Raw genomic sequence first — 23,763 nt, 5'->3', positions numbered from 1 at the left:
GGGTCAGAGAGCGTCCCCTAAACAACGACACCTCAGGGGTCAGAGAGCGTCCTCTAAACAACGACACCTCAGGGGTCACAGAGCGTCCCCTAAACAACGACCCCTCAGGGGTCAGAGAGCGTCCCCTAAACAACGACACCTCAGGGGTCAGAGAGCGTCCTCTAAACAACGACACCTCAGGGGTCAGAGAGCGTCCCCTGAACAACGACCCCTCAGGGGTCAGAGAGCAGCCTCTAAACAACGACACCTCAGGGGTCAGAGAGCGTCCTCTACACAACGACCCCTCAGGGGTCACAGAGCGTCCTCTAAACAACGACACCTCAGGGGTCAGAGAGCGTCCCCTAAACAACGACCCCTCAGGGGTCACAGAGCGTCCCCTAAACAACGACACCTCAGGGGTCACAGAGCGTCCCCTAAACAACGACACCTCAGGGGTCAGAGAGCGTCCTCTAAACAACGACCCCTCAGGGGTCAGAGAGCGTCCCCTAAACAACGACACCTCAGGGGTCACAGAGCGTCCTCTAAACAACGACCCCTCAGGGGTCAGAGAGCGTCCCCTAAACAACGACACCTCGGGGGTCACAGAGCGTCCCCTAAACAACGACACCTCGGGGGTCACAGAGCGTCCCCTAAACAACGACACCTCAGGGGTCAGAGAGCGTCCCCTAAACAACGACACCTCAGGGGTCACAGAGCGTCCTCTAAACAACGACCCCTCAGGGGTCAGAGAGCGTCCCCTAAACAACGACACCTCAGGGGTCAGAGAGCGTCCCCTAAACAACGACACCTCAGGGGTCAGAGAGCGTCCCCTAAACAACGACCCCTCAGGGGTCAGAGAGCGTCCCCTAAACAACGACCCCTCAGGGGTCAGAGAGCGTCCCCTAAACAACGACCCCTCAGGGGTCAGAGAGCGTCCCCTAAACAACGACACCTCGGGGGTCACCTCAAGGGTCAGAGAGCGTCCTCTACACAACGACCCCTCAGGGGTCAGAGAGCGTCCTCTAAACAACGACCCCTCAGGGGTCAGAGAGCGTCCCCTAAACAACGACACCTCGGGGGTCACCTCAAGGGTCAGAGAGCGTCCTCTACACAACGACCCCTCAGGGGTCAGAGAGCGTCCCCTAAACAACGACACCTCAGGGGTCACAGAGCGTCCTCTAAACAACGACACCTCAGGGGTCAGAGAGCGTCCTCTAAACAGCGACCCCTCAGGGGTCACAGAGCGTCCTCTACACAACGACACCTCAGGGGTCAGAGAGCGTCCTCTACACAGCGACCCCTCAGGGGTCACAGAGCGTCCTCTAAACAACGACCCCTCAGGGGTCACAGAGCGTCCCCTAAACAACGACACCTCAGGGGTCAGAGAGCAGCCTCTAAACAACGACACCTCAGGGGTCAGAGAGCGTCCTCTACACAGCGACCCCTCAGGGGTCACAGAGCGTCCTCTAAACAACGACCCCTCAGGGGTCACAGAGCGTCCCCTAAACAACGACACCTCAGGGGTCAGAGAGCAGCCTCTAAACAACGACACCTCAGGGGTCACAGAGCGTCCTCTAAACAACGACACCTCAGGGGTCAGAGAGCGTCCCCTAAACAACGACCCCTCAGGGGTCACAGAGCGTCCTCTAAACAACGACACCTCGGGGGTCACAGAGCGTCCCCTAAACAACGACACCTCGGGGGTCACAGAGCGTCCCCTAAACAACGACACCTCGGGGGTCACAGAGCGTCCCCTAAACAACGACACCTCGGGGGTCACAGAGCGTCCCCTAAACAACGACCCCTCAGGGGTCAGAGAGCGTCCTCTAAACAACGACACCTCAGGGGTCAGAGAGCGTCCTCTAAACAACGACACCTCAGGGGTCAGAGAGCGTCCTCTAAACAGCGACACCTCAGGGGTCAGAGAGCGTCCTCTAAACAACGACACCTCAGGGGTCAGAGAGCGTCCCCTAAACAGCGACACCTCAGGGGTCAGAGAGCGTCCTCTACACAGCGACACCTCAGGGGTCACAGAGCGTCCCCTAAACAACGACCCCTCAGGGGTCAGAGAGCGTCCTCTAAACAACGACACCTCAGGGGTCAGAGAGCGTCCTCTAAACAACGACACCTCAGGGGTCAGAGAGCGTCCTCTAAACAACGACACCTCAGGGGTCACAGAGCGTCCCCTAAACAACGACCCCTCAGGGGTCAGAGAGCGTCCTCTACACAACGACACCTCAGGGGTCAGAGAGCGTCCTCTACACAACGACACCTCAGGGGTCAGAGAGCGTCCTCTAAACAACGACCCCTCAGGGGTCAGAGAGCGTCCCCTAAACAACGACCCCTCAGGGGTCAGAGAGCGTCCTCTAAACAGCGACCCCTCAGGGGTCAGAGAGCGTCCCCTAAACAACGACCCCTCAGGGGTCAGAGAGCGTCCTCTAAACAACGACACCTCAGGGGTCACAGAGCGTCCCCTAAACAACGACCCCTCAGGGGTCAGAGAGCAGCCTCTAAACAACGACACCTCAGGGGTCAGAGAGCGTCCCCTAAACAACGACCCCTCAGGGGTCAGAGAGCGTCCTCTAAACAACGACACCTCAGGGGTCACAGAGCGTCCCCTAAACAACGACCCCTCAGGTGTCACAGAGCGTCCCCTAAACAACGACACCTCAGGGGTCAGAGAGCGTCCCCTAAACAACGACACCTCAGGGGTCAGAGAGCGTCCCCTAAACAGCGACACCTCAGGGGTCACAGAGCGTCCCCTAAACAACGACCCCTCAGGTGTCACAGAGCGTCCCCTAAACAACGACACCTCAGGGGTCAGAGAGCGTCCCCTAAACAACGACACCTCAGGGGTCAGAGAGCGTCCCCTAAACAGCGACACCTCAGGGGTCACAGAGCGTCCCCTAAACAACGACCCCTCAGGTGTCACAGAGCGTCCCCTAAACAACGACACCTCAGGGGTCAGAGAGCAGCCGATCACGTGACTCAAAGTATTCACGGATCAATACGGGCTCTAATCAGCCCGATGAGTGAACCCTGCAGTCAGTATTCTGTCGATGAGTCCTGACATCAGGGTAAACGAGCAGCTGGGTGATCAATCAGCAGAAATTCAGGCTGGTTATTGATTAAATTGTGACATTTTAAGCTGCAACACTGGTTAAAGCTAATTTAACCCAACAGGTTTGTTCAGTTTCACCGTTTCTGAGCAGGAAATGAAGCGTTTTAATCTCAAAGACTCAGATTAAACCCTTAAATCCTCCCGTGTGAGGAAGGGAAATGATTGAAATGAGCGGTTAGTGATCACTGCGGCTCCGATACGAACCCTGAGCCTCCAGCTGAGCCTCCGGTGGCTCCTCACAGCAGCAGTGAGCAGAGCTCGCCATCAGCATGCCCCACACGAGCCAATCATTAAGCTGCCCTCTCACAGCCCTCCTCCACCCTGCCGTCTACCTTTGGTCAGACTGGCTGGCTGTCCAAAGGTCCCGTCAGCCTGGAGCTGCAGCGGGGGAACCAGAACCATACCAGAACCACACCAGAACCACACAGAACGCCGTCCACTGCCACCTCCCAGGAGTCACAACTCTTCCTCGTTTCACAGCTGAATGAGACAAACCTTAAAACCCTAAAACCAACATCAGATTTCTCATCCTCCCTGTTTGAGAAGCACGAATCAGCAGAAACGAGCGTCTTCCTGTGGCGGCGGCGGCAGAGCAGAGGCGTCCGGCCCTCAGAGAGCCGGGTGGAGGTGTGGTGGAGGCGTACCCTGCTCCTTCCACAGCTTTGTGACGGGCTCCTTCTTCTCCACGGAGTTGTTGTCCATCCTGACCGATCAGCAAACTCACATTCCAGAGAGACGGCGACGAGGCAGTCGGTGTGAAAGTGCACGACGACAAGTGTGTTGGGCTGCAGGAGGAGGAGGAGGAGGAGGAAGAGGAGGAGGTTGGGCTGCAGGAGGAGGAGGAGGAAGAGGAGGAGGTTGGGCTGCAGGAGGAGGAGAACCCCAGCAAGGCTTCCTCTGTGAGGAGGAGGGACGACTGCAGCGAGCGAATCAAGAGTCAGCTGACCGTCTGCTGCCAGCGCTCTGACGCAGCAACTATAACCGGCTCTGCTCCACACTCCTCCCCCTCCCCTCCTTTCCTCTCTCACCCCCCTGCATCTCCTTTTCCTTCGTCATTCCTCCTCCCTCTGCTGACGAGGCAGACAAACCTTTGCTGGCTGCAAAGCGAAAGCTGCGGATCTTTCTGGAGTCTCAACAGCTTCCTGGAGGAATTTAAACACCCTTTTTCAACCCAAATGTGTCAAAAACCTGCTGCCATCCATCTTTAGCTCAACGCTGCAAAGCCACGTTCAACACGTCCATCGTCCAGCCACCAAGTTTACAATCACAGCTACATCTGATCAGCAGCCTCAGCCTGCTGGTTAGCTGCAGTTTTATTAAAGTTCTGCATCAAAACGCATAAAACCATCAGGTTGTGTTGGAGTAAAACTCAACAAGTTCGACTTCAGAGGTTTTTAAGCAGAAATGCAGTTAAAATACAGAAGATGTGTCAGACTGGGACGGTTTCTGTGGCCATGACAGACATCCTCCACTAGAGGGCGCATGTCTGGGCTCATAAAGCTGTGGTCCTGCCACATTTAACGCCTCTCTGCCTCAGTCTGATCCAATCAACAGGAAGATGCATGTTCCAGTGATGAGTTTTCTCTCTCCTCACACAGACGGTTGCGTAAAGACTCAGCGACCTTCCACCTCCATCTGAGGCTGAATACCTTTGTCCTCCATCGTTTTCCTGCTGTTGTAATCCTCACAGACGCTGACACGTCCGCAGTTAATGCTCAGACCTGAAAACTGACCTTTTTCCTACCGAAACGCAACATATTTTTACACTTTCTGGACTGCTTTGACTTTTCATTTCTCAGAATCAGGATGAAAAACGTCCAGAAGGAGATTAAATGTATAAAAAAGAGGTAACTTCAAATAAAACAGCAGCACTTATGAAACTCTACTTGAGTTCATGGACAGATTATGAAACTGAAATGTAGTTTAAATGCACACAGCAGGGGGCGCTGCAGGAGCAGGTGAAAGAGCACGCTGCTGATTAATGACTTCTGTCACCTTTAAAGTGTCCTGATCAACAGTTCTGTTTTTCTTTGGACATTTTCTGCTTTTTCCCTCATCTTCAGTCCTTGTTCCTGAGCATTTTCAGTGTTTTTCTTTGTTCAGCTGCTTAACTCTGACCTTTGACCCATTCAGGCAGAAAAAAGGCTCCTAACTCAAGGGATGAACCAGTGTTGTGTCGACACAGAACAGAACAACTTAGCAAAGAAGCCATTTTAAACTGGATCTTTAGGCACTTTGTCACAAAGACACATCATTTGTTCCCATTTCTTTAGCTGCATCTATGAAAAACAGCAAAGAAAACACAGTTTGACAGACAGAAAATAGGATTTCTGCAGCAACAAGGTGATTCCCAAAGAGCTATTAGCTGAAAACTTGGCATATCTCAGCATGGTGTGCAGTGTGTCCTTAAAACATTTGAGGAAACTGGACAAGTGGAGGACAAAAGAAGAAGTGTCAGGCCTAAAAAACTATCTCCAGCAGATGAACAGGATCTGAAAGTGATGTCCTTAAGAAAGAGGAAAAAATCCAGCTGTGACCTGACAGGACCTGAGAGATGCATCTGGACCTTCAGCTGATCCATCTACTGTTGGCCCAAGCCTCATCAGAAATGGTCTCCATGGAAGGGTGGCTGTCAAGAAGCCGTTCTTAAGGAAGGGAAACAGGGAGAAAAGGCTGAGCTGTGCCAAATGACACAAGAAGTGGACTGAAAATCAGTGGCAGCAGGTCTTATGGAGGGATGAATCCTCCCCAGAGCCCGGACCTCAACATTATTGAAGCAGTGTGGGATCATCTGACAGAGAACGGAACAAAAGGCAGCCCACATCCAAAGAAGAGCTTTGGGATGTCCTTCAAGAAGCCTGGAGAACTATTCCTGAAGACTCCTTAAAGAAATGACAGAAAGCTTGTCTCAGAGGGTTCAGGCTGTGTTGGAGAATAAAGGAGCTCAGACCAGAGATTCACTTTAAAGCTGCTGAGAACTGAGAAAAACTCTGTTTCTGCCTCAGATTCTGGGTTTATGTTCAGGTTTGAACATGTTTCAGTGAATCTCTGCAGCTGCTTCCTGTTTTTATATTAAATAAAGAAAGAAATCAGGACCTGTACAGTCCTGCCTCTTAATTATCAACCATTAACTGAAATGTTCTGCTCCGACTCGCTTGTTGCTGTGACATCACATCAGGATGAGAAAATGGAAATGAGGACTTTCCACTGGTATTAGAAGGTCTCTATGAGCTCAAAGACTAATTTCAGGCTGTGATGTTAAACATTTCCTATTTTCATACAACAGGAACAATTGGCTGCTTTTAAAATCCATCAAACCAGGCAGGAGTCCCACAGAAGCTGTGATCGAGCTGTGTTTGAGCCATAAAAACACTGAAAGGGACCAGCAGAACCGGACAGGACGGTGTGGGGGGGGCAGATCGAAGCTGCTGTGGTACCAGCAGAACCGGACAGGACGGTGTGGGGGGGCAGATCGAAGCTGCTGTGCTCCCGTGTGAGGAGCCCGATGTGTTGCATAACCAGGAACATTTGCTGAGTGGTTTCTGGGTCGGAGAACCCTTTGTGGGGCTGCCAGTGTCGCAATGCAGGGAGGAGGAGGAGGAGGAGGAGGAGGAGGAGGAGGAGGAGGAGGAGGAGGAGGAGGACCCCCCCCCCCTCAGGAAGCTGAAGCCTCAGCAGCTCGTCCCAGCGAACAAAGTCCAGCTGGTCCTGTTACACAGAAGCTGTCAGCAGCTCGGTGAATGAGTGCTTTAGCTCATCTGGACCAGAATAAAACCGCCTCCATTTAAAGGAAGACGAGCCGCCGGCGTCTTCTCAGAGATCCCCCCCCCCCCCCGGCACGAGTCTGACGAGCAGCTGGCGCCCCTGAACCGCCGCCACGCTGCAGCTACAGCCGCCGTTACCCAGAGCGCAGCAGCTGCAAGCCCCCCCCCAGCTCTGAACCTCCATCATATCTGATAGATCTTCAGCCTCGTTCCCAGAGTTTCTAAAAGTACATTTAAATCTAAATTAAGTGGGAAAGCATTTAGGAAAAGTACTTTTTATCTGAGCCAATACATTTAAAACTGTGGTTTCCAGCTACTCCAGTAAGAGGATTTTAGGATTTATTTGCTGTAATTCTAACAGGTTCGAAGGATCGTTTTCAATCATTTTCCACAGGTTTTATTAAGAAATGTAACAGCTGATCAGTTCATTTTAGCTTCTGTAGAATCTCTTCCCATCAAGCCCATCGTCTCATTCCCAAAGTGAAAGGACTAAATGTTTGATTCTGCTTTCTTTTTACAGCCAAGTCTCACATTTTAAACCTCAGAAACTTTAAAAAGCTCTTCCTTTTCAGCCTGGCATCGTCTATTCGATGCAGCAGTCGTCAACAAGCTCATTTACAGCGTTAACACAGGCCGTATGGCTGGTTATTGTGGCCTGTGGGCACAAAACTAAGCTCCTATTGGCTCAGAGAGCTGTCAATCAGAGGCTCAAAGGCGGGCTGTGTCCAGAGATCACAGTTTCAAGAACGTTTCCATGAAAACTGGATTTTTAAGAAAGGATATGTGCAGGATGGCTCCCAGGAACCGATAATCTGTTTAAACGAAGTTTACTTCAGCCCGTTTTCACTTCATCTGATCTGAAACTCCTGATTGGGTCGTGCAGGAGTTTGTAAACTGCAACCAGCAACAGAAACCGGCTGAAATGCCCATTTATAAATAACCCAGCTGGTCAACCGCTCGGGTTATTGACACCCAGGTTATCGGTGACAGAAATACTCTGTTCAGCCTCAGGATGCAGTCCTGCATGACGGCTGGAGGGGGGGGCTCTTTCAGTCAGTAAGTGGGAGTGGCTGCTAAGTCTTATGTAGTCTTTAGGGGGTGCTGGGGTCCCTAAGGTGGTGTGGGGTTGCAGAAAGGCATCTCAAGTTATTTCCAGAGCGTAATGTAATCCAGTTCCACAGCAGAAATGCTCAGTGGGCAAAAAGGTTAAATACAAGTAAGTGTTTGCAGGCTGTCGTGTACAAAATGTCTTCCACTGTGTGTCTAAGACCAGAAAGGAGGCAGATGGCAGGGAAAATGAATCGAAACAGTGCTTTACTTACCGCATGAAGTGAAAAGAAGTGATCAGACGCACAGAAATTAGGTTGTTGTAATGAGAAAAATGCACAAAATGCAGCAAAACCAGAGATTCAAACACAATGGAACACACAACAAAATGCAAAAGTTAGCGTGAAACGAAATGCAAAAAAACGGGACGATGCAAGAAAGGAAAGTGCCTTCATGGAGGAGGTGATGGGAAGTAAAATAAACAGCTTGTTGGTCGAGTGAAAGCTGAGGAACTAAAGAAGATGAAATGGTTGAGATGAACACGGTGAAAACTGAGGAGGGTGGTTTCCATGCCGGTTTAGTTTACCTGCTCCCACGTTCACGTTTGGCATCTTAAAGAGTTTGCCGCCCTCGGCGCCCGTCTTAGAGTCCGGCTCCGCTGGTTTGCCCACGGGGGACGGGGTGAGGGGAGCTTGGACCGCCGGCGGCTGGATGTCGAGCTTCTCCAGCTCGGCCTTGGTCTTCTGGGGGGAGGCCTGGGTCAGCAGGCGGTAGGAGCTCCGACTCGGGGCCTCTTCTTCGGCTTCTGGAGATGCTTTTGTGGGAGGTGTGGCAGCAGGTGGAGCTGCGTCCAGTTTCCCAAAGCTTAGATCGTCATCCATGGGGATCTCCGGGGGCTTGGAGGAGGCAAACTTGGAAGTGTCCAGAGCTTCGAGGAACTCATCGATAACGCCTCTTGGTGGTCTCTCGATGAACTCAAATTCCTCGGAGGAGACTTCATGCTCCGACACCTCCTCAGCCGCCTCCGGCTCTTCCATTTCCATCTTCAGGTCCTTCTTTTCGGTTTCTACCTGGAAACTGGCGGGATTCTTGGCCATGGCCTCCAGAACTGGGGACAGGGAGTCAGCTGATGGCGACTCAGAATCAGAATCCTCGGCGGCGGCCTTTTTGATCTGGAAGTCAAGCGGCTCAAACTTTTCGGTCATTTTGGGAGAATCGTGGCTTGAGAACCAATCTTTCTGCTCAATCCGGACAGGTTCTTCCTCTTTGCCTTTAGCGGGGGAGGTTTCTTCTGCCTCTTTGACCAGGTCGAATGCGCCGAAGCTTTTGTCGTCTTCGACTTTGGTTTTGTCTGCAGCTCTCACCTCCATCTCCTCAGTCATCTCCTTCAGCAGGGACACTTTAGCATCTAAAGCAAAGGGGTTGTTGGCGGACAGGTTGATTGGAGGGTTGGGCGACTCCATCATCTTTCGCTCAAAGATAGGACTCTGCTCCTCCGGACTTCCCTCAGAGGAACCGGAGTCGACTTTGTCAGGGTTGAGAGGGGAAGACTTCAGGATGTCTGGAAGTGACGGCGGCAAAGCTGCATCTTCTTCCTCTTCATCATCATCTTTAAGACCAGATGAAAATTGACTCATTGATTGCACGAGTGAGTCAGCCGCCATCTTGCTGGTCTCAAATGTTTTTCCCTCGTCCAAGATAGATGGGAGGCTCTCCTGGGATTCTCCGGTCTGCCCATACTGGACCAGATCTGGGGTTGGACTCTCTGACATTTTCGATGCCCTGCTGTCCGGTTTGGAGTCTCCAAAGTGGGAGTAACCACTGTCCGCCAGTGGGGAATAGCCTTCAAATGGGTTATTATTCTTCTTCACCTCATACATCAAATCATCGTCCTCATCAGAGTGGTTGCCATGAAGCTCTGGCTCATGTCTGGAGGAGCTAACGGAGGCCGTTTCCTTGGTGAAGGAATCCATGGACACCTTGGAGTTGCCTTGAGATGTTAGAAACGGTGAATCCCAGTGCTCTGTTGGGTTAGAGGAGGCAAGGTGAGACTCGGGAACCTTCATCTGGGGATTCACAGGGGAGGGACCGGTGGAGGACCTGTCTGAGCTAATCAGCTTCTCCTCAGGTGAGAAGGAAATGCCGCTGTCTTCGCACGGATTATGAGGCCCTGGGTCTTTCCCTAAACTCAGGTAAGGACCTGCTAGCGAATCTAGAAGATCTTCCTTATTTTTACTACGGCCCGGTCCAGAGTCTCCCTCTTCACCCTCCCAAGGCATGTCCTTGGAAAGACTCGGGCGTTCGGCGAAGAAGGAGCCCAAGGGTGCAGCCGATCCTGGAGGAAGGGGCTGGTTGGGACTCTCGGTCAGAGAGAGCTCTTCCAGAGAGTCAGGTGAGTGAAGAGGGGAGAGAGGAGAGATGGGAGCAGGGGAATCACCCTTCTGCCCAAGTGCTTGAGTAGAAAGGAAGGAGGGAGAATGCAATACAGTACAAATCAAAGACATACTCCATTCCTTAGAGCGCCCACCACACCTGGGTAGAACATTAAAAACACCGACAGACAGATTCAGAGATTTAAAACCAGACAACTGCTGCTGAAAGATTGGCTGTGGCCCGAATTCTCCAAAAGGGGAATTATTCAGACTGAACCATCAGGAAAGTACTGAAACTGAGCTGCCAGCTACTCTTAGAGACGGTAGGAACGTTTCAGAGCCTCCATGTGAGGTTTAACACACTGTTTCTGGGAAGAAAACGTGAAATATTGTCACGATTTCAGCCTCAACGTCAGCTTGACCTCCCATCAATGCTGATTGGAGCTGAAGCCAATAAAAAGTATGACACGGGACGCTCCTTCAACACTTTCCCACAGCCAGGTGACGCCGTGTTATTTTACCTGTGGGGAAAAGGCTCAGGAGAGGGTGGACACTGCAGAAAGAGAGGTTTCTAACCCTTCCTTCCACTGACAGCCTCAGATTTAATGCATCTGTTAGGGTTATAGTCACCTTAGAAAGGTTGTCTGGACCATGAATGCTTGTTATGGCCACATTCAGCTTCAGTTACTTTCCTTTAAAGCAAGTCTGTGAAATCTGAGCGAGGTTCAGTCTTCTGCAGTTCTGTTCCTGAATAAAATGTGCTTAAAAATGTATTTAAAGGCACAAAGTAGTGAGGCAAACACTTCTTTTCAGGCTATTAATTCCAGCCTCATCTGTTTTTTTGGAGTAAACGGGACCATAATAAGCAGACCCCCCCCCCACAGCCAACATTTGCCAGCATTTGTCTGGTAGTCACCCTGGTTTGATGCATGGTGGTAAAATAATCTTTGTCCCAGGTCTGGCGCCAATAAACCATGCCCAGCGTGTCAAACTGTGCAGTGATGGTACATGATGACTCCTCTCAAAGCTGCAAAGCTGCCAGCCGCTGAGGAGAATCATTATCAGTTAATTAACTGGTGAGTTCAGGTCGGGCTACTCTACAGCAACCATGTGGGTCACAATGCAGCACAAAACACAAGCAGCACCACAAACATCCAGTGCAGATGCTCCAGGTCACACACATCTGCAGCTTCTCACATGCAGCGCAGCTTAAAGGGACTGAAGAAGGTACGAAATGAGGAAGGGGCACAGCGAGCAGAGGAAACTTGCCTGTAGGGAATTGCATCAGAGGATGAGGCGGAGCTTTAGAAGGAGAAGGTACATCTGTGGGAGAGACGAGAGAAAGCAGCACACAGTGAGTTTAAAGCCAGAGAGGAAACTCCAAGAGAGGGAGTCATCAGCAGAAGCTCCTCAGAGGACTGGACAGCCTTAATTAGCTTCAGTACGTTAGAGAAAACCACAGCGAGGCGTGGCCGTGCACACCGTGAGGAAGCCTCCGCCGGCAGGCAGAAAGGACTCCAGATGATCAGAGGAAGCGATGAGCAGCACACAACAGGCTGTTGCACAAGCACACGTCGGCGATTTCACCAGCTGCAGAAAGAAAAAAGAGGAAACTGGACTGTTGTCCAGCAGCTCCAGCCGAATTAGGCCGAATGAGACGCTGGAAACGCCTCTGCTTCATCAACAGCCAGAAGGGAAAAGTTCTGGTTCCGCCATTAAAACGAGCGTTTTATGCACCAATTTATTTTTTTTATTTTTATTTATGCATTTAGCTTTTATCCAAAACGACTTACAGGTAGGCAGATAGAATAAGGGGGTCTTGCCTAAGGACCCCTACTGGAGGTAATACCTTCCATGCAGGGGATTTGAACCCAGATCTCCCACATGGAAGGTGGGAATCATACACTATCCAGTCCTATCAGAGCCAATCAGAGCAGGCAGTGAAACCCTCAGTTTCTAATCAGCAGAGCCTTTAAAGCCCAAAAGCAACGCAGAAAACATGAGGCCCGCTTTACACCCCACAGGCGGATCGTTTTGGTTCCAATCGGCGCTGAATCAGCAGAATAAAACGCTTAAATTCTCCCAGCCAAGCAGATTTAAACTATTTTCTCTTTTTCTCTTCAGCGGAGGATCGTTGCTTTGGTTCTTAATGTCTCTGCGAGGCACGATCGATTCATTTCTGTGCTTGGACACGGATTTCAACCTAGCAACAGCGGCGCTTGGAAACGGTCAAAGGTTAGCAGCTGGTCTTTGATCTTTTCAAACAGCTGGTGAAAGCGTCCTTTTCCTTGATTTTTCACTCATCTGATCCGTTCTCCCTCTGAAGCACCACATTTAAACACAAATATCCGTATTTATTTTCTTCTTCACATGACAGAAAGAGCTAATCGCTACTTTAGCCTCACTGCAGCTGAGAGGCATTATCCTCCCAACATTAAAACGGGACATTTCATCCATCTTCAGCTGGAAAACAGAAGAAGAAGAAGCAAAGAAGGACCTCAATGGTCTTTATTCACTTCTAAATCGGAGAAGTTTGATTTTATTGAAATGATACGACAACAGATGCAGTTATCTGTCAAACACCTGGTCCTTTAAAGGGTTATTTTTCACTTTTACTCAGGTTTATACAGATCTCCTGCGTAACCACGGTAACCACAGGCCAGTTTATCCCTTTAAACCACGCCCACAGTCGCTGTTTGCAGCCGTTTTTAAAAGCTACAGAGCTGTGGTTCAGATAGGAAGCTGCAGGAGAAGAAGATGAACTGATCTGTGAGGGAACAGCAGGAGGTCCGGCAGATGTTTGCTGGAACAGATGTAGAAGTGACATTCTTATCACACCAGGGACGGATAACTGTGTAAAAATCCTATAAAACTCTGATTTAAAACGCTAACTGCGGTCTGAAACACTAAAACACAGCAGAGCAATGAGTTTTTGGATCCCTGGTTGATGGAATCAGCCAATCAGAGCACAGCTAACAGGACGTCAGCTCAGACACGAACAGGTGAAGATAAATGTTCCAAATACCTGAAAAATAAGCAGCTGTTTCTGTTTGGTTTGTTTTTGAAGAATAAAAGTTGGGGTCTGCCTCGTTCAGATGGACTAAAACTGTTCCTCAACATCTGGGCAGAAACTCCAGTAAAGACACTTTAATCTGAGCCAGATGTGAAGAGTCCACCTGGTTCTGATCCGACACCAGTGAAATGATTTAAAACCGGCTGCAAACAGCCAGTCTGGGGCGAGTTTATCTGAGCAGCCTGAAGACGAGACAACACACCTGAAGAAGAAGGAGGAAGGGGGAAAAGGAGGAGAAGAAGGAGGAAAAGGAGGAGGAAAAGGAGGAGAAGAAGAAGGAGGAAAAGGAGGAGGAAAAGGAGGAGAAGAAGGAGGAAAAGGATGAGAAGAAGGAGGAAAAGAAAAAGAAAAAGGAGAAGAAAAGAAGCAGGAAAAGAAAAAGAAAAAGAAGGAGGAAAAGAAGAAGAAGAAGGAGGAAAAGAAAAAGGAGGAGAAGGAGAAGAAGAACTATGATTTTATGAAGTCTGAGTGCCGTCAGGTGAAAGCAGCAGATTTCTGAGCAGCAGAGTGAGAGGAGTCCAGCCCGAGGCCCGAGGCCCGAGGCCCGGTCCTATCGGGTTTCAGCTGAACCGTCCACGGAAACCTTCCTGCCCCCAGCTCAAAGCCACCATTTCATCCCAGCTTTCTGTGAACGGTCAGAGACCAGCTTTATTCTTTCCCACAGGAAGCGGCTTCAGAGCGGCTCAACAACGCGTCCTGCAGGAACCGACCCCAACATGTCCGCTGCGGCTCCTCCTGAGCTATAAGTGTCCGACACTGAAAACCGACTCGAGGCCAAAGACTCACCTGCTGCCTGCCTGTAAACTGGAGAACTCAAAGAATGGCTGCTGTCGCCGCCCTCGCCCCGGCCCGCCGCCCTCGCCGCGGCCCGCCACCCTCGCCGCCACCCTCGCCGCAGCCCTCGCCGCGGCCCGCCACCCTCGCCGCAGCCCTCGCCGCGGCCCGCCACCGTCGCCGCAGCCCTCGCCGCGGCCCGCCACCCTCGCCGCAGCCCTCGCCGCAGCCCTCGCCGCGGCCCGCCACCCTCGCCGCAGCCCTCGCCCCGGCCCGCCACCCTCGCCGCAGCCCTCGCCGCGGCCCGCCACCCTCGCCGCAGCCCTCGCCGCAGCCCTCGCCGCGGCCCGCCACCCTCGCCGCAGCCCTCGCCCCGGCCCGCCACCCTCGCCGCAGCCCTCGCCGCGGCCCGCCACCCTCGCCGCAGCCCTCGCCGCGGCCCGCCACCCTCGCCGCCACCCTCGCCGCAGCCCTCGCCGCGGCCCGCCACCCTCGCCGCAGCCCTCGCCGCGGCCCGCCACCCTCGCCGCAGCCCTCGCCGCGGCCCGCCACCCTCGCCGCAGCCCTCGCCCCGGCCCGCCACCCTCGCCGCAGCCCTCGCCGAGGCCCGCCACCCTCGCCGCAGCCCTCGCCGCGGCCCGCCACCCTCGCCGCAGCCCTCGCCCCGGCCCGCCACCCTCGCCGCAGCCCTCGCCCCGGCCCGCCACCCTCGCCGCAGCCCTCGCCGCGGCCCGCCACCCTCGCCGCAGCCCTCGCCGCGGCCCGCCACCCTCGCCTTCCTTCACCCACACATCTAACAGGTTCATTTCACTCCAACAGAACGCGTCCTGAAACAATCCAACATAATCCTGCTGAAAGTATCGACCAAACTCCCTCCAGACCTTCGGCAGCCTGAGCAGCAAAACCAGAACCGGGTCAGACAGATTTCCCTTTGTTCCATCGACTCAGACTGAGAGGGAAACCGGCCTCCGGCTGAACCCGGCCGACCCGCCCCGTGCTGCCAGCTGCTGCAGAGGCTTTCAAACCGAGGATCCGCTTCTTCTCGCTCATAAATACAAGCAGGACAGGCGGCTCTGTGACATCACAGTTTTACCCACGGGGCGTTCAAATCGACCACAAATCGGCGGCTCGGCTGCCCCGCCCCTACATTTATCCATCGGTTTGCTGTACAGCTGAGAAGAGCAGCTCCACCTGGGCAGGTGTCAGCTTTGGGCTCACCTTCAGCGCCAGGAGGAAGCGTTTGATTGGCTGCTGCAGAACGAGTCACCTTCATGCCAGGGAATGAAAACGCTGATTATTTTCTGCTTCATCGTCTAGTTTTTGTGGAGAAGAAGCTTTTTTACATGAATGAAGGTCGCCTGAAAGGATGATTAACATGAGTTAATCTGTAAGGCAGCTCCGTTTAAACCTTCACCAGAGGCAGAATTACTCCAGATTAGTTTTTAACTGGTCCACTCACTGATTTTACCCTAAAAACAAACATTTTTGTTCTCAGCAAAGAGGAAAAACAGCTTCCTCCAGCTGTAAGAACTCATTTTTATCCCTAAAATGAGCTCTGATAAGGGCCAAAAATGCCACTTCCTGCTCCTCCGATTGATCAAACTGATGATTTTTCAATAAAAGTCTCAGCTTAAGACCCTAAGAGTGAGACAAGAGGATCATCTGGGTGTGAACCTCAGCCATGAGGAGATTTAAAACGGATTAACGTGTTCTTCTGACGGACGCAGGACTAAAACAACACAGGCGCCGGGTGGTGTTGTTTCGGGTGAAGCACTTAAACACCCTTCACCTTCACCAGGAAACGGAGAACAACACCACTGCGAGCTCTAAGCCTCGGCGACACCGCCCTCTCCGGCTAATCCACCCGACTGCATCAACAGCTCCTCAGACTCACACTGACGGATGTAGGTGACCCAAAGCTAAGATGTAGGCCGTCTCCATGAGACAATATGAAGCTCTTTCACAGTTTTTCTGCTTTTTCCCTCATCTTCAGTCCTTGTTCCTGAACATTTTCAGTGTTTTTTCTTTGTTCAGCCACTTAACTCTGACCTTTGACCCATTCAGGCAGAAAAAAGGCTCCTAACTCAAGGGATGAACCAGTGTTGTGTCGACACAGAACAGACAACTTAGCAAAGAAGCCATTTTAAACTGGATCTTTAGGCACTTTGTCACAAAGACACATCATTTGTTCCCATTTCTTTAGCTGCATCTATGAAAAACAGCAAAGAAAACTCAGTTTGACAGACAGAAAATAGGATTTCTGCAGCAACAAGGTGATTCCCAAAGAGCTATTAGCTGAAAACTTGGCATATCTCAGCATGGTGTGCAGTGTGTCCTTAAAACATTTGAGGAAACTGGACAAGTGGAGGACAAAAGAAGAAGTGTCAGGCCTAAAAAAACTATCTCCAGCAGATGAACAGGATCTGAAAGTGATGTCCTTAAGAAAGAGGAAAAAATCCAGCTGTGACCTGACAGGACCTGAGAGATGCATCTGGACCTTCAGCTGATCCATCTACTGTTGGCCCAAGCCTCATCAGAAATGGTCTCCATGGAAGGGTGGCTGTCAAGAAGCCGTTCTTAAGGAAGGGAAACAGGGAGAAAAGGCTGAGCTGTGCCAAATGACACAAGAAGTGGACTGAAAATCAGTGGCAACAGGTCTTATGGAGGGATGAATCCTCCCCAGAGCCCGGACCTCAACATTATTGAAGCAGTGTGGGATCATCTGACAGAGAACGGAACAAAAGGCAGCCCACATCCAAAGAAGAGCTTTGGGATGTCCTTCAAGAAGCCTGGAGAACTATTCCTGAAGACTCCTTAAAGAAATGACAGAAAGCTTGTCTCAGAGGGTTCAGGCTGTGTTGGAGAATAAAGGAGCTCAGACCAGAGATTCACTTTAAAGCTGCTGAGAACTGAGAAAAACTCTGTTTCTGCCTCAGATTCTGGGTTTATGTTCATGTTTGAACATGTTTCAGTGAATCTCTGCAGCTGCTTCCTGTTTTTATTTAAAGAAATAAAGAAATGAGGGTTGATCAGGACTTTAAACTGTAATTCATTAAATATTTTGTCTGATTAACATTAAAAACTAAAAGATATTCAGTTTGTTCTCTTTCAGATAAAGAAACCAAATTTTTCTACATATTATTCTTTATAATTTAAAGAATTTGACTTTGTGTGCAACACAATGCAGCATCTCATGACTATTCATGTAGAAAAGGCTGCAAAATAGTCAAATCTGACCAGCGTTTTCATATATCGCCGCATTTTTCTCATTTAAAGTAATAAAACTGAAGATTTATCTGCAGACAAATCGCAGAGTTTTCATTTTTGTTCCTAAAAACTAATCAGATGTGTTGTTTAGTTTTCTGAGTGGCTGAAAAAGAGCGGATCTGCCTCTTTTAAACATTATTCAGGCTGAGATTAACCTGAGTAATTCTGATAAGATGGGACATGAGGATGGGTGGTGCGTCTTTGTTCTGCCTGCTTTCAGGCGCTCATGGTGTAGCCACCTCCACCAGAGGCCTTGCCAAGCAGCCCCACCCTGCCTCTCAGCTCAGGGAGGATCCCAAACAGGCCTGTTTACCTGCAATCTGCCACATCTCAGCGCACAACAACAAATGACCTGGGCCCAAAAGCACCAGAACACCGCTGCTGTGCAGCACCCAGCCCGGTGAGAAGCTCTGGGGCTCCCGGGCCTCTGGAGCCGGGCTGTCGGGGGGTTTGGGTGTTGGTTTTACTGAAGATGAGGCGGAATCAATAACCGAAGCTAAATGGGTCACATCAGGCTGGCTGCAGGTGGTGATGTTGGCCTGGCAGCGGTGGGGAGATGCGGGGAAGCCGACAGGGAGTGGACGCGCAGCGGATTCCTTTGTTGTGACTAATCTGTGGTGCGCCCTGTTGGGCTAACGCCTGCTTCCGTTTTCGGACACATCCTTACCCGACGTGCCAACTTTTCCCGCTTTCAGTCGATCAGTTAAAGAATAAAACGCATCACTTCTCCTCCAAATGATTCAATTCACGGTTGTCAGAAGCGCCGTTAGCCAACAATCGTGTTGCAACGCGAACAAATGCAGGAGGCTGCAGATAATGTGACACCTCACACGCCACATCAGACGTCATCACCGACTGGTTTGGAGCTTTCACCTGACATAGCTCACACCTAACAGCCTTTTAAGACTTAATGTCGTTTCAAATAATAAAAAATGCATTAAAAAAAACAATGTGTCCGATAACGGAACTCGGCTAGCCGCTAGCATCAGCTAGCTGTTAGTCTGACACAGTGATGACATCACACCCATTTATACACATATATAAATACAGATAAATAAAAACTAAAAACAGATGATATGAAGTCAATAAAGCAAGTTTGTTAACAGACCAGTGAAAGGGGGAATAATGCCACCTCATCCCGTCAGCAGCTCAAGTTACGCTCCCTGGCGTTATTTACCAAACAGGTGGGCCGCATCATTTAAAAAAAAAAAACGGAGCTAATCTGCCGCTAAATCTGCGGAAAAATCCGCAAAACAGAGCCGTAATTTCTCCAATGAAATACGACCATTTATTCACGGGTGATCTTTTCCCATTAAGAGTGAAACCAGGTGCCAAGGAGCAGGTCGGCTTAATGATGAGACACCATCCGCCGCCGTCAGGCTAGCATCACCGGCCGGCTAACCGGCCGACCGTTACCGGACAGAAACGGTCATAAACTCCGCAAAACAACTCGATTTCACGTCTTCTAACGCGTGGAACTGTAAATAAAAGATTACACCGACAAAAGGAGCCCTTTAGCCGGCTGATTTTGCGCAGTATGCCTGGAGGAGCCAGCGATGCTAACCCGGTTCAGCTCCACTGACACGTTCACCTCAAAAGACGGAAAATTTGCGTCCAGATGCAGTTCAGAAAATTCAGCATTTTATTTATTTATCCGTTAAAAAGGCCAAAAATTCAACCCCACGTTCATTTCTGCACGTTTTCCCCGTCAGATACTCACACGACGCCGGAGCCGCTGGTTCCTGTGTCACCGCAGGCTGCTCTGCTGCCTCTGCGGGGGCTGGCGCTGCTTTCCGGGGTTCAGCCGCTGGGAGGGCGTCGCTCTCGGGGGCAGGTTCGGGTTCGGCCGCGGGGGCTGCCGGTGGCTCCGGGGCGATCTTTGTGCTCTCCGGTTCGGCTTTAGGGGCGACTACTTCAGGCTCCTCCGGAACAATAGAGGTGGTGGTGGAGTCTGGTATTGCGCTTTCTGGCTCGGGCTCCGGTTCGGGTTCCTTCACCTCTGGTTCCGGTTCTGGCTCTGGTAACGTTACTGGCTCCTCTGGAAGGGCCTCGGAAGTTTCTGTGAACTCGTGTGGCGCGCTGTCTTCAGCTATGTGCCGCTCCAGGGCGTCCTGAGCCCCGCCGACCAGGTCCACGATATCATCCACGCTGAAGAGGTCTTGTCTGGGCTCGGGGTCCGGTTCGGCCTGGTAGTGGTGCACCTCCTCGTTAAACATCGGAGTGGTTGAAGAGACTTGCTGTTCCTCGCTGTCTGCCATGTTTCTTTCTTCTTTTTTCTTGTCTTACAAACTGTTACCTGATGTAGAAAAAGTTTCAGTTCCGGTAATTTTCCGGTTCGGTTACCTCCTCCTGTTGCGAACTTCCACCGGGAGAAAGCTGTGAACCCGCGCCCGTTATTCCCTCCGATAAGCCTGCTTTTCGACACCGGACAGACCCGATGAAGTGCGCCACACAACAGTTGCCACAGCGTCGGACCCGAGTCTCGGATAGCCTCCGTGAAGTTGAGAAGGGAAGAACTCCGCTGACCAATCACCTGCAACGTGACCCCTGAGTGACATGGCATGTGACCAATCAGAGCCGGCTTAAGTAGGAGGGGCGTAACCTGACACGGCCTCCATTAAAACGGGCTAAAATTTAGGGGGAGCTGAAAGTTCGGTCAGTTTTTGCATAACTCATAAATCTTTACTCCCAAATATGGCATGTTGCTGCATACTTTTACCCAAGAACTATTCTTAGGGACATAATCTGGATAGTTCAACTCAAGTATTTGAACACATTTTAGAGAAAGATGTTGTATTTCTTACTTTACTGTATGTCTCTGACAGCTGGAGTTACAGGTAACTTAACAAGTTTTAGATTTTGGCCCTCAAAATGTGAGTTTCTAAGCAACGTTTTAGGTGAATAAGACATCTGAAACACAGCTCTAATGACAGATGGTCAAACAGAAGGGATGTCCTTTAAAACTTACCTACTTTTTGTATACTGGCTGAGGTCATGCTGCTGTGGGGAGTTCAGGTGTGTTTATACCTGTCATCCACACCTGGACAGCTGCTGTGTGATTTAATGCAGTAACACAGACATAATGAAGATGTTCCTCCAGTCAGAAACACTCCAGCTCTCTATATAGATACAGATAGTTACTCTATTGATGCCAGAGGGAAACAGGTTAGCAGTTAGCTGTAAGTTAGCAGTTAGCCGTAAGTTAGCAGTAGATGCTAGCAAACGATGCTTTCTCATCAACAGTAATGGACCAAGCCGGAGATGTGCACAGCGTAACTTGTAGTAATGCATGTGTACCGTTAATCACTGCGTTTAAACATTTTGGATATATTAACCTCATTAAACAATTGTACCTGGAGACCTCCATCTTTATCAGAAACATTTTGCACTAATGATATGCCGGTGCAAATACGCCCTAAAGTTTGGCGCACAAACTCTGCACATGCAGAGGCCACAGCCTCACAAACAAACTTTAATAATCTATTAACAAAATCCCCTGAATTTCAAATATAAAAATACAGATATTAATGTAACTCTGGCGAGACAGAAACTGATTAAGCAGAAATTCAGTGTCAGTGAGCTGTCAGCAGCCAGCTGGAGCGGAGCTCTCCACAGAGCCCATGCGTCTTTTGCACGCTGTCATCATATGCAAAAGTAATAATTGCAATTACAGATATCACGGCTACTGCACAGGACACAGTTGCTAGCATTCTGCCTTGCCTTGCCAATAGGAGAGGAGAGAAATGACAGCATAGAACGTATAAAACACAACAAAATGCAGTAAAAACGTTTATTCGTGTTATTCACGTGATTTATGAATACTCGCTCCAATTATGGGAAGCGCGGATGGGCTTTGTGCATTTGGCACAAACACACAGCTTTATACAGCCTGTTGATATCTTAAGGACCTAACTGGTCACACCTGGGAGTAAATGTCATGTAGAGATTGTTTTTACAGCTGAACATATAGCTTTCATCCACAAACCAACGTGGGAGAGCCCGAAGACGCATGTGCCAGACGCACAGAGGCATGCGTAAAACCAATTTTGACCACTTCATGCTGTTTAGTTGCTGTTTTTAGTTAACTTTCGTTTCTTTTGGATTCTTGTGCGTGTTATGGAGCCGTTTCGGTCCATATTTGTAAGCCTTTTTTTCCTGGATTAAAGTTGAAACAAGTGGCATTGGAGTGTGTGATTGAAAACCACCGCGGTCTGCTTCTCCTCCTCCAGTTGCCGAGACTTTGTGTTTTTAATAACGCTTATCTGTAAACATGTGTTAAACATATAAATTGCATGAACAGAAAGAAGGGACTCACCTGTTGAGTAACGCACATTTCCTTATACGGAAAGCCTTGTCGGAATGGCGGGATTTCGGAATGGGTGTTGCCACCCATCAGAAACATGGCGATAATGTAACGTTAGCACAGCGAGAGTGAGGAGAGGACCAGTGTTGTGTTGGAAACACACCTTAAACACAGCTGCAGGTTGTCTGAGTTACAGAACGGAACCGTTCAACTAGAAAGCTTCAGCTAACAAAGTAATGTGGGAACAATAATGTTCATCTTTCAGAAAGGAACAGCAGTAACTCCTTAGAAGTTGGTGTACGCCATCTTCATTAGCTTAGCTGTTAGCGTTAGCTTCAGCTAACAAAGTGATGTGGGAACAATAATGTTCATCTTTCAGAAAGGAACAGGAGTAACTACTTAGAAGTTGGTGTACGTCATCTTCATTAGCTAAGCTGTTAGCGTTAGCTTCAGTTAGCAAAGTAATGTGGGAACAATAATGTTCATCTTTCAGAAAGGAACAGCAGTAACTCATCTTCATTAGCTTAGCTGTTAGCGTTAGCTGCAGCTAACAAAGTAATGTGGGAACAATAATGTTCATCTTTCAGGAAGGAACAGCAGTAACTCATCTTCATTAGCTTAGCTGTTAGCGTTAGCTTCAGCTAACAAAGTAATGTGGGAACAATAATGTTCATCTTTCAGAAAGGAACAGCAGTAACTCCTTAGAAGTTGGTGTACGTCATCTTCATTAGCTAAGCTGTTAGCGTTAGCTGCTGCTAACAAAGTAATGTGGGAACAATAATGTTCATCTTTCAGAAAGGAACAGCAGTAACTCATCTTCATTAGCTAAGCTGTTAGCGTTAGCTTCAGTTAGCAAAGTAATGTGGGAACAATAATGTTCATCTTTCAGAAAGGAACAGCAGTGACTCATCTTCATTAGCTAAGCTGTTAGCGTTAGCTTCAGTTAGCAAAGTAATGTGGGAACAATAATGTTCATCTTTCAGGAAGGAACAGCAGTAACTCATCTTCATTAGCTAAGCTGTTAGCGTTAGCTTCAGTTAGCAAAGTAATGTGGGAACAATAATGTTCATCTTTCAGAAAGGAACAGCAGTAACTCATCTTCATTAGCTAAGCTGTTAGCGTTAGCTTCAGTTAGCAAAGTAATGTGGGAACAATAATGTTCATCTTTCAGAAAGGAACAGCAGTAACTCATCTTCATTAGCTTAGCTGTTAGCGTTAGCTGCAGCTAACAAAGTAATGTGGGAACAATAATGTTCATCTTTCAGAAAGGAACAGCAGTAACTCATCTTCATTAGCTTAGCTGTTAGCGTTAGCTGCAGCTAACAAAGTAATGTGGGAACAATAATGTTCATCTTTCAGGAAGGAACAGCAGTAACTCATCTTCATTAGCTTAGCTGTTAGCGTTAGCTTCAGCTAACAAAGTAATGTGGGAACAATAATGTTCATCTTTCAGGAAGGAACAGCAGTAACTCATCTTCATTAGCTTAGCTGTTAGCGTTAGCTTCAGCTAACAAAGTAATGTGGGAACAATAATGTTCATCTTTCAGAAAGGAACAGCAGTAACTCCTTAGAAGTTGGTGTGCGTTATCTTCATTAGCTAAGCTGTTAGCGTTAGCTTCAGTTAGCAAAGTAATGTGGGAACAATAATGTTCATCTTTCAGAAAGGAACAGCAGTAACTCATCTTCATTAGCTTAGCTGTTAGCGTTAGCTGCAGCTAACAAAGTAATGTGGGAACAATAATGTTCATCTTTCAGGAAGGAACAGCAGTAACTCATCTTCATTAGCTTAGCTGTTAGCGTTAGCTTCAGCTAACAAAGTAATGTGGGAACAATAATGTTCATCTTTCAGAAAGGAACAGCAGTAACTCCTTAGAAGTTGGTGTACGTCATCTTCATTAGCTAAGCTGTTAGCGTTAGCTGCTGCTAACAAAGTAATGTGGGAACAATAATGTTCATCTTTCAGAAAGGAACAGCAGTAACTCATCTTCATTAGCTAAGCTGTTAGCGTTAGCTTCAGTTAGCAAAGTAATGTGGGAACAATAATGTTCATCTTTCAGGAAGGA

The 23,763-nt window shown here is 49.5% G+C and overlaps 1 protein-coding gene across 4 annotated transcripts in view; it reads right to left on the bottom strand.

Annotated features, from left to right (window-relative positions):
- The window catches only part of LOC140312707 (reticulon-1-A-like), a 35,216-nt gene extending 15,315 nt beyond the window's left edge, over window positions 1–19,901 (bottom strand). Inside the window, exons 1-3 of one of the 4 annotated variants that reach the window (XM_072390487.1) lie at window positions 19,118–19,901; window positions 11,553–11,606; window positions 8,498–10,363 (exon numbers count right to left, since the gene is read on the bottom strand). In XM_072390487.1, coding sequence (XP_072246588.1) covers window positions 8,498–10,363; window positions 11,553–11,606; window positions 19,118–19,655 — 2,458 coding nt within the window. In that variant the 5' untranslated portion in view covers window positions 19,656–19,901. Of the gene's footprint in view, window positions 1–3,744; window positions 3,881–8,497; window positions 10,364–11,552; window positions 11,607–19,117 lie in introns of those variants that run through there. The other 3 variants (XM_072390488.1, XM_072390489.1, XM_072390491.1) reach the window with 3 other exon arrangements.
- Between the last annotated feature and the right edge of the window lie 3,862 nt (window positions 19,902–23,763).

Source organism: Leuresthes tenuis, unplaced genomic scaffold, assembly GCF_036924035.1.
Source record: "Leuresthes tenuis unplaced genomic scaffold, fLeuTen1.0.hap1 SCAF_8, whole genome shotgun sequence".
In the NCBI taxonomy this organism is placed as follows: Eukaryota; Metazoa; Chordata; class Actinopteri; order Atheriniformes; family Atherinopsidae; genus Leuresthes; species Leuresthes tenuis.
This window is presented reverse-complemented; position numbering and strand designations above follow the sequence as displayed.